Source organism: Rhizophagus irregularis, chromosome 12 (assembly GCF_026210795.1).
Source record: "Rhizophagus irregularis chromosome 12, complete sequence".
Classification (NCBI taxonomy): Eukaryota; Fungi; Glomeromycota; class Glomeromycetes; order Glomerales; family Glomeraceae; genus Rhizophagus; species Rhizophagus irregularis.
In genome coordinates this window covers 1,020,951-1,032,198 of record NC_089440.1, presented here as the reverse complement: position 1 = coordinate 1,032,198, position 11,248 = coordinate 1,020,951, and the positions used below count along the sequence as shown (strand labels likewise).

At 26.7% G+C, this 11,248-nt stretch overlaps 4 protein-coding genes across 4 annotated transcripts; 3 read left to right on the top strand and 1 right to left on the bottom strand.

Moving 5' to 3' along the window:
• Positions 1-652: 652 nt before the first annotated feature.
• OCT59_003772 (uncharacterized protein) lies at positions 653-2,747 on the bottom strand (the record flags this gene model as incomplete). The annotated part of the gene is made up of 7 exons (XM_066147861.1): positions 653-933; positions 1,005-1,246; positions 1,309-1,341; positions 1,443-1,531; positions 1,597-1,799; positions 1,987-2,677; positions 2,745-2,747. The coding sequence occupies 7 exons, from the start codon at positions 2,745-2,747 to the stop codon at positions 653-655; spliced, it is 1,542 nt and encodes a 513-aa protein (XP_065996520.1).
• Positions 2,748-3,789: 1,042 nt separating this feature from the next.
• Positions 3,790-4,476, top strand: OCT59_003771 (uncharacterized protein; the record flags this gene model as incomplete). The annotated part of the gene is made up of 1 exon (XM_025324930.2): positions 3,790-4,476. The coding sequence occupies one exon, from the start codon at positions 3,790-3,792 to the stop codon at positions 4,474-4,476; it is 687 nt and encodes a 228-aa protein (XP_025183717.2).
• Positions 4,477-4,640: 164 nt separating this feature from the next.
• OCT59_003770 (uncharacterized protein) lies at positions 4,641-5,129 on the top strand (the record flags this gene model as incomplete). Its single annotated transcript, XM_066147860.1, has 1 exon — positions 4,641-5,129. One exon carries the CDS (start codon positions 4,641-4,643, stop codon positions 5,127-5,129), a length of 489 nt encoding a protein of 162 aa, XP_065996519.1.
• A 129-nt stretch (positions 5,130-5,258) lies between these two features.
• OCT59_003769 (uncharacterized protein) lies at positions 5,259-7,034 on the top strand (the record flags this gene model as incomplete). The annotated part of the gene is made up of 1 exon (XM_066147858.1): positions 5,259-7,034. One exon carries the CDS (start codon positions 5,259-5,261, stop codon positions 7,032-7,034), a length of 1,776 nt encoding a protein of 591 aa, XP_065996518.1.
• Between the last annotated feature and the right edge of the window lie 4,214 nt (positions 7,035-11,248).

The window sequence follows — 11,248 nt, the reverse complement described above, 5'->3', positions numbered from 1 at the left end:
CATTCTAAACCAAATATTTTTTTTAATAAAATGGCTTGTTGTTAAAAAAATATAACAGTAAAGGCCAAAAAAAAATTTTTTATTGAATAAAATGGTTTGTTACAGACCAAAAAAAATTATTTTATTTTTTTCTTTCAATAAAACGGTCTGTTAAAAGTCAAAAAATTGAAAAAAAATTATCTATTATCAATCAGATTAGCCGTCAATTATGTTTTTCAAAAATTTATGTATTATACTATACGTAATGCTGCTTATTAGGGAATTCCAAGGCATTATGCTGCTAATTAGTAGAAAATCGCTGGAATTCCAAAGTGTTATACTACTAATTAGTAGAAAATCGCCAGAATTCCAAGGCGTTATGCTGCTAATTAGTAGAAAATCGCTGGAATTCCAAGGCGTTATGCTGCTAATTAGTAGAAAATCGCTGGAATTCCAAGGCGTTATGCTGCTAATTAGTAGAAGACTGCTGGAATTATATATATATATATATTTTATTAAAAAATACCGTTGACTACGCAAATTAAAATATATGACATATATAAAAATGATTGTTATTACGCAAACTATATATATAACCTTTTAAAAAATCTCAAAATCTATGCAAATAAAATTTTATGACTTTTGGAAATTTTACTAATATGGTTAAGCAAACTTACATGTGACCTTTATATGTATTTTTCGAGGTCCTGGTAAGAGTATTAATCCCATAATATGCTATAGGATATGCAAAGTTACAAGTAGCTGAATGCCAAATGATTTGATGCACCTGTGTTGCTAAACCTTGATTATGATCTTTTGGATTAGGTAAGTTGCTTGTATTCTCCCCTTGCAATTCCTTTTCACATTGCATTAAAAATGATTGTAATTCTTCTTTTTCGTTTTCAAAATCCAAATATCCAACATAACGATTATCCCGTTGACTCCAAAGTAAACCTATTAATATTAAATAAGTAAGTATCTGTATGGATTTTTTTTTGAACAAATATCTTATAAACAAAATTAACCTTTTTGTATTTTAAAGGAATCATGAGAAAAAAATCCAATTCGACCATGATTACCAATGTTTTCTACAGCCATCTTTTCTAGTATATGGTACGTAGTTTTATTTTGCCATCCTGAATGTTGTTGGCTTTCATTTATATAGTTTTTTATCATAGATATTGAAGGCAATCGCATAATACCTTTCATTGCATCATAAGCAGCATGGCCTGCCTGACTATATACAGAAATAGCCCATCGTATAAACCTGGAAAAATTAAAATAAATTATTATATAATTTTTATTTAATTATTTTTCTTTTATACTTACATTGGATGGTATCTGACTCCATTTGCTTTTCCACTTTGAATTTTAATTAATTCTCGAAACATTGGATTAAAGGAAGAAAGGTCAATTTTTTTTTTATAACATCACAAGCTACTTTTTTAGCTATTTGACCCAACTCGTTTGATATTTTCTCCTCTTCTTCTTCCACCTTTTGTTGAAGTTGAACTTGTAAAGTATGTATGATTTGTTTTTGGTTTGCAATTTTCTTTAAAAGATTATACTCGTATTAGTTCTTATTCTTGAATTTGTATCTTTATCATAAGTAATTACCTTTCTTTGAAGTTGAATCTTTTTAGCTAAAACTTCTTGAGAAGCATGAGCAACTTTAGTAGGTAAAGTACCCATAGAATTTCGATTTTTGATTTTTATTAATGTATTCTTTAATTTTTGACAGTTTTTACATATATTTATATTAATTACTAACAATAAACAGTCTATTCTTCTATATGCTTCATCAGGTTGACTCTTATTTTCTAGGATTGCGAAAGGTTTGTGAATATTGTTAGGATTTTTTTGATTTCTTACGAGATGAATACCTCAGAGTTGAACCACATTTTCAAAACCTAAAATAATAATTTTTTTAAAAAATTAAAGATTAATTAAAATCAATATCACACCTCTTGTCAAATACCTTCTATCACATTAAAAAAATTACAATACCTTCAGTCATTTGTCCAGTACATATCTTTGCTTTTAATACGTAATTAATTATCTTTTCTATTTCTGAAAGAGTCCTTTCAATTGCGATTTTAGTTGCTACTCCATCAATTTCTTTGATATTTTTTTCTAAGACGTATAATTCATAAGAAATTAAATTTCCCTGCCATTTAAAAATTAAATTTTTCACTATCCTTTGTCCTTTTCCAAAAAATATAATGCCTATTCCATTAATAATTTCCTTTAATCCTATGCTAAAAAACTCTTGTTTTGAATTTATATTTTTTTTGATTAACGATGTAACTTCTATTATAGTTGCTGAGTTGTAATTTTTCCAATATGGAATTGGTTTAGTTCTTAATATTGAAGATAAATTAAAACCAGAAGTATTTGGTTCAAAGAAAATTGTAGCTAATGCTAATCGTTCACCACCAAATATCTTTTTAATTTTAAGAAACTTGAACCAAGAAGCAAAAGAATTAAACTTTTCACCGGTTGTTTTGTCAAAAACATAAAAAATTTTATCCTGTTTGTCATAAACTAAAAGCCCCTCTATATACAGCGTTTTTTTACAAAAAAAATAAACTGGCTTGCCATTAAATTCTGGCCTAAGACGATATAACTCTTGAAGGGCTTCAGGCTGCTTGATTTTTTTTAACGTTTGAGAGTTTGTATAATCACTTAACACTCGTTTCTAAATTTTAAGGAGACCTTAAGTTAACTTTTATTAGTAAAAATGGCATTAAATTTACTTTGCTTACCATATTTGCTGTAATAAAAATAGCTGATGGTAATTTTTTTTTCTCCGAAGAGTTCAAATAAATTTTTAACAATTTACGCATAATAATAAGGATCTAATTGGCATCATATTTTAGGAGATGGCACATTTAATCAGTAATTTTTTTTAATTGCAGGGGAATTTTGTTCGCCAATTATTATATTTTATTAGAAACACATATGAATTTTATATTTGTAACAGTTTTGTTGATCAGAAATCATATTGTGTAACCATAAAGTTGGCCCCCACACCCCTCGGTATTTAAAACAGTTTCTCAAAATCGAGTTCTTATAAAGAGGTGTGACTGTATAGGGTGTGACTGTATGGGGGTCTGACTGTATAATATTTAATTAGTAAAATTTAGTAAAAGGCAATTTTTTAATATATTAAAATTGGAATAATAATGAAGATTTATTATTTTAAAAAATTTGTTAAATCAAACTTTATTATAAAATAAATAGACTGTATATCAGTCACTGGAAATGTCACAAAAAAAGTGGGCAAATTTTTTTTATTAAAGGTCGGCAAAAAAAAATTGTGGCACAGTAATATCTTTAAATGTATATCACATATATATAATTTAAGTTGGCTGAAATTAACTAGATCAGGTTAAATTTGCCGATCAATAATTAATAATTCTGGCCAAAATTTTTGTAATGCTGGTAAATTTTATAATGCTGGCCTAAATTTTGCGAAAATTAAAAAGTAAAGGTATAACGTAACACTACATTTTTATAATATGACATTTAAACTTAAATAACAAAGTAAAGGCACATGACCACTACTTTAATTTTATTAAAAAAGTTTTCTTATAGCGTTTATTACCTGACTTGGATCTCTCCTGGAAGTTGACATACTTTTTATTGTTAAAAGTAATGAAAAGTAGAAGAAACTTTAGAATTTATTAAACACGGTAAGAAATTTAAAACTCTAAACCAATACTAGTAGAAATATATGTATTTTTCTTACTTAAAAATTCAATAAATAACCTTTTTTTAATTTTAAATTTATTAGACAGTTATTTGATAATGAACCCAGCAAATAATGATGAGCTTTTTAACGAATATAAGAGCTTAGAAGGAAATTTGGTAGCTGATGAAGATTTGGTAGATAAGAACGAAGTTTTTTATACTTATGATGAAAATTATGAGGATATAAGTGATATAGAAAATAATAATAATAATGAACCTTTGTTTGAATTAGATTTTAATACGCTCACGAAGGTTAAACAATTTACTCAACAAAATACTTCTGACGAAGAGGATGAAAATATAACAAGTGATACAGAAAGTAATTTTTCTGAATCAGAATCTAATGAAGAACATAATGAAATTATTACTCAATTAAAAAATAAACAAGAATTAAGTCTATGTGTAATAATTGATATATTTAAAGGTAAAATTCAGCGATGTAATTCTACAACAAATTTAAGAAGACTTTGGCAAATGGTTGGTATGTGGCAAATTGATGAAGAAGAGATTAAGAAAAAGCATTTTTCAATTAAAAATTTAGGCGTCTGTTATACACACTTTATGTTTGATCAAAATAAATTACATATAACAAATTTAAAGCAAACTAAAAATTATACTGAAAGTATTATTCATTGTCGCCGTTGTTTATTTTGTAACAAAAATAAGTTTTTTTTTAGTTGTGGTAAAAATTGTATACATCATTCATATATAGTTATAGGTAAAATATTCAAGTTTCTTGTATAGGATAAAAAAAATGTGGCGCTTTGCAAGAATACCATCCTCTTGTAATTTCAACAGAATCAAGTAAATATGCATGATATATATGTATGGTGTGTTATGAAAAAAAGGGTGGGCATGTTTACCAACGTGTTGGATGAGGTGTAAAAGAAGATCCTAACTGTGACAATATGTCACATCATGAAAATGATATTAAAGAAATATTGGAAGCAATCGGAAATTGGATTCTTAATATTGTGACTTCTGAAAAATCAATGTGGCAAAAAAAAGTTTTAATACATTTAGTTTGTGTTATTACTCAACTTAATCAAGAAAAATCTAATAATACATCAGATATATTAATACCATTGGCAGATACAAAAACTGAAATACCTTCTTTATTTATTATTCTAATTATTCTTGCTTTAATGAAATTTAATTATAATTTAGATAAAAAATTAAATCCTAAAAATCTTACACCAAAAAATTTTTTTGAATTTGGAGAAGCATTAGCACATTCAACAATACTTGCAAAAAATGAATTAAAACTTCATAAAAAATCACTTGAATCACCTATTTCTATAGAAGAATATCATGCATCATTTCCTTTGTGTTTGGTACAATTTTATAATGGTCTTCTAGAAACTCTATATAAAACAAAAAAGAAAATTATAGACTGAAAAAAAAAGCATCGTGAACAACAACCAAAACCTTTAAATTATGATAATATTAATAAACAAGTTACATTTTTTGTTTCAATAATCTTAAATATTGCATTTAAAAAATGGAATATCTGGTTACCTTGAACAATGGCAAGTCTTTGTCATAAGCCAAAACTTTTGTCATCTTTGCAAGGGATTTTAAAAATAGTCAATATTACTAGCCATACTCAAAGATACAAACGTAACTTAGAAAAAATTCGCGCTCTTTTAGTGGATCCAACCAGTCAAATTCTTCATGGAGAAACTATTTGGAATCTAGGTATAATTGACAATATAGATTTTAAGGAAACTACATTTGGCTATGGAAACATTTTTGATGCTATTAGAGGTAATTCACATGCTACATTACGCATGTTATTTCAATATCAATTACCTGAATTACCTGAAATTCTGGAAGCGCAAGAAATAATTCATGATCAGCAACAACTTTTCAGACAAAATTCTTTTTCACAAAAAACATTTCATACTTTCAATTTAGTTTTTGAAAAACTGCTTGCCTTTAGTGAAAATTTTACATACCAGTCAGATTTTGATGAAAGTAATATACATAATCAAATTATGACATATTTTAAAGTTGGATGTAATTTTTCACTGCCAAATGTCATAATTCTTGATGCAAGAGATCCACCATCAAGTGATTCTGCTGTACATAAATGTTTGAAGATGTATGAAAATAAAATTAGTATTGGAAATAATGATTATATTAATGTTGTTGCTGATGAAGCAATATTTAGACGTGGGATTAGTTTTTGTAAAACAAATAATAAAATAAAAATGATACTTGGGCAGTGGCATACAAGTAAAGATATAATGTCTACGCTAATAACAATATTTTCGGGCTACGGTATATTTAATATGGCAGGAATATTAGGCGTTCGATTTTTGGATAAATTGGAGAAGGGTGTAGATTTTAAGGCTACTTCAAAAGTACTGGAATTAATTTGGGTTGCAGTTGGGCTGGCAATTCATTTATATGCAAAAAAGAAAGAACAATCATTAGATGATATATTAGAAGAAAATAAACTTATAAAAATTTGGTACCTATATTTTCAGTGGGCTAGTTACTGGCATGCACATTGGTTTGGAATCCGATGGGGTATTTTTGATTTACAGCATGAAAGCTTAAAAGCCTTTTCTCCATTATTTCCCATTGCTGGTAAATCAAACTATGCTAGATCCGTAACACACCATATTTATTGTATTGAGAATAATTCTAGACTTCGTGCAATACTTCGTGTAGTACCATCTATTAATTTAACAAACCCTGGACATTTTTTTGCATATGACGAAGTCTTGAAAACATTTATCGTTAAATTTGTAAAACAGAATGTAATAAGAATTCCTACAGATTCAGAAGAATTAAAGTTAAAAATAAAAGCCACCCAATTAGAAAAAGAACGAACAGATATGTTGATTTGTGATTACATTGGTGATTATGTTCAAAGTTCCAAGCCACATAATATTCAATCTCGAAAGGAAAAGATTTGGGAACTTGTACATCAGTTGATTAATGCATTTGAATCTGAAAATCCTCTCAAAAATCCAATATTTGAATTCTGTAATAATTTGAATAATAAAGGAATTGATCAGTTAGTTGCTGCATATGAAATTGGTATTAAAAGGTTGCAAACAATAGTAAATCAAGAAATTCTTTTGACAGAAAATTATACGACTGTTGGAAGAAGAGCAAGGAACATTATACGCGTTACACTTGCTGATATTGCTAAAATGAAAAAAGAAAGAAAAATAGAAGAAAGGGAGGAAAGAGAAAAGGCGAAGAAAAGTGGGAGGGAAAGGGGAAGAGGAAGGGGAAGAGGAAGGGAAAGAGGAAGAGGGAGTGGTGATGAAGAAGCAACTACATAACATATTATACAAATAATTCTTTGATTAACACGTTAAAAAAACTATTTTTTTAATAGATACAGTATATAATAAAACTTTAAATTACATAACAATTAATGTAATACAATTAGAATTAATAAAAAAAAAATTATTAAAAAGTAATTATAATACTTTGATCATCCTACGAATTTGCTAAATCAACCTACATGTTTATTATCATTCCAATATTAAAAAAAACATTGGTCTACGCGAAAAAATAATAATTTTTAAACCAATTTATACAAAGAAAAGTTATTGACTTACGGTTGCAAATAAAAGGATGTGTGACATCAATCATTTAATATTCTTATCCTTTGAATGCTTAGAAAGAGAGAACAAAAAAAAAATTAGTGAAAATGTAACCCAAAAAAATATTAAAAAACCATAAATTACAAAAAAAAAATATCTTTTATTTATCTTTTTACCACATTTAACTCTATAAAAGTTTTTTACCATAGTAAAAAATCGGGGTTTTTGCCTTTTACGTGAAAACTGTCTAAATAACCACTTTTACGACCTTAGAAAAATTTTTTCCTCTTGTAGATTTACATATATCTATACTGTTAGAAATGTATTTTTCTACATATCCCAACTTGGATCTTGAAAACCGCTCATTTTTAAAGTGTTTTTCTATAAAAGTAAAAAAAAATTTTTTTTTATAAAAAAAAAAATAACAATAAAAATTGATAGAGCACATGATGGTCTATCAACTTTATAATTTATATAAGCATGATGGTTTGGAATTCGGCGATTGGTTACAAAATGAAGAGGTGCGATCAATATTATACAAACTTAATTTAATATAAAAATGATCTGCATGTGACATTTCTGACGACTGATATATATAAATATTTAAATTTTATTATATAGATTTTATTTTAGGTTAAGTAAATAAAATTTTTATTTTTTATAATAAATAATTTCTAAATCTGGTCTGGTTATTTGAAAAAAAAATTATTTTTAAAAAAATTAGCAAATCTCTAAATATTGATTGACTGGTTAAAAACAAAATTTTTTTCCACTTATAATTTTTTATTTATCTTTTAAATTATGATTGGACAAGATTAGGAATTGGACCCAGATTGGACTATACTTAGGTTACTCGCAAATGGATGGGTATCTGGATGGAGAACTCCAGATATCTTTAAAACAGGTCATAAGTCACATTTTTAGCAAATTGGCCCATTTTTTAAGGCTCAAAAAATCATTTTTTGTAAATATCTTGGCATCCAGTGATCCAATTAAGGTTGCTGAATAAACTAGGGGGTTTTGACAAGTTGGCGAAATGCTGAAATGCTGAAACTTTACCAAAACTATATAAAAGTCTTATTAAAAAATTGGTGAAACTCTGAAGAAAGCGAAACCTGATGAAACTTATTATAAATGCTGAAACTGCCAAAATCTTGCCGAAACTATAATAAAACTATAGTAAAATCTTGGAGAAACTAATCGTAAAATTTTGGAGAGGTTTAGACAGGCAACCTTAGATCCAATTTCGATGAACTTTTTTTTAAATTGTAGAGCTAAATAAGGGTTACAAAATAAAAAATGTTCATTAAAATTGAATTACCAGATGCTGAGATATTTACAACAAGCAATTTTTTAAGTTTTAGTAAAAAGTGGTGTTTTTGGCCAAAAGTCAATTATGACTTTTATATTAGATATCCGGGTTCTCTGGATGGTAATAATTTCCATCTGATGGAAGCAGGTGGGTCAACCCGTCAGATCAACCTGACAAATTACCCATTATTCCATTAGATTACCTGTTTAATCACCTATTGTTAATTAAATTTTTTTATTGATCAATGTAAAAGTTCCTGTTTAGTATTAATTATTAATAAATTAGTAAAATGATAAAGTTATATTTATCTTTAAAATATGATATTCAACTCAAAGTATTTAGCCAATTGTTATTTATTAAAAGAAATAGTTTATAACTTTATATTGTAAAGCTTGGAGTTAATAATATTTGAAATATAATAAATTTGTTTTTTTTTTGATTATAATAAAGCTATTATATAACAAAGAAATTAATATATAATATAAATGTTTTACAAGTTTTAAAATAAATAGTAATTTTTATATGAATTATGGTTTAATAGGTAGCGGGTGGATTGATGGGTTGGGTTAATCTGATTTTCACCCAGATGATCTGTGAGTCCATTTGCCAAATAACCATTTTTTTAGACAGGTTTAATCTCTAAGATGTAAACTTTAAATTTTTTTCAATATTCTTTTTTTTTTAACAAAAATTTTATTAGTTCTTTTTATTAAATAAAGGGTTTTTTTTAATAAAAATTTATAGGTTTATAGTTTTTCTTTTATATATATAATAATGAAATTTTTTCCCAAAAAAAAAAAAAATGATTAGTAATAAATATATATAAATAATACTATGTATATTTTTATAAGGAATTTACAATTAAAGATTTTTTTTACTATTAAGATAATATTTAGAATTTTAATAAAGAATCTATTATAGCCTGAAAAACTCATTACACATACTTACAATTATTGTTCAAATCTGAGAAATTTATGTTAACATTTTTTTTCTGGAGATAAAGATATCCAGATTCAAAATAGTCAATTTTTAGAAAATTGCATAAATCTGTTTTGCCATATAATTAACATATTTTATATCACTCATATTCTGAACTAACAAAATTTTCATTGCCATTGTTAAGGTATTTGTCAATATAGTGATATTTAGAATTCAATAACTACCTTAACATATAAAACCAACTAGCATAATTAATAATTCTATTTTGGTGTATAGTAATTCTATAAAAGCAACTATGTATGTTATAACATCTAATTGTTCACGTAATTAATCTTTCTTCCTTTCTACTCAGCAGTCATGTGAAGAATAATGATAAAATAAAATAGGACTATTTTGATCAGGCATATCTTTAGCTAGAATTCTTTGATAATAATACAATACAAATTGATTATTAGGAATTCTTATACTATGAGGAGTTATGCTAAATACTTTTTATCATTAGAAATGCCATTATTTCTCACCATATTTCAAACTCATTTTACAATTTACACATGTCTCAGATTTTAACCTGTAAGTTCTCCAAACCTGTTGGATAACTTCTACACAATTAATTAAGCAATATACTATCGTTTTCTTAATTTCATTTGAAGCTTTTGAGCAGAAATACCAGTCAGTAAAATATACCAAGTATAATAATCTTATCAGAACTAAGCGATGATACCTTTCTTCTTTTTTTATATTCTTTTGTATAGGATTAGAAAGATACATTTTGGTTATTCTAGCAATACATTTATTCAGGTGATCATTTTGCATTCTATGGTATTTTCATGGATAAATACTAAGTCACATATTGTGCAATAAATATAAAATGAACACCTTCCAACTTTAAATCCCCCATCTTTATATGATCTTTCAGTCATATGAATAAACCCATTTTCAGAAAAGTAGTTTGGGTTATTTTCAAGAAGTATCTAGTTTTCTTCATTTTACGAATGTAAGCAGTTTATTTTATTGATTTATAGCGAATTTAAAGGCTTATACCGATTCTTTACAATTTATACTATTAGAAATAACAAATTCATTTTCATTGAAAAGAAGCCGGGCATGTCGGTTAGACTATATATAATGGCTAAATTATGACTGGCAAGTTACCAAAATCACGAGATGATCTGTTAAAATGTCATAATTCAAAATTTATTCTTCGTCAATGATCTACACATACCCATACATATAAAAACAAATGCCCTAACTATGGGCGAAATAGTAAATATGGGCATAGTCACGTGACAGAGTGAAGACTCTTCGTGATAGATAATTACACAGAGAAACGGTCTATAATACTTTGATTCTGGGTACTAGATAGGGTTGAGATAGCATTGGCGCTAAATGATTTCACCCACTTGATCCCATCCTCATATATATTTTGATTTTCTGTAATGCCATTAGGCGATTGAACAATTATTCTATTTATGACAGTGTAGATAATATTGCATTTATTAAGAAATAAAAGTCTAATGTAGGTGGATCAACTTTAAACTTTATACATGTCATAAACGCTAAATTAACACGACTTATTTTGGCAAGTATATTGACCATCCAGAGATTAAGGAACGTAATTAACTAATTGACCCAAACAAAAAGTAGGAAAGCAATTTAACATTATAAAATTCATTTATATAGTCATATGTTCCGTATT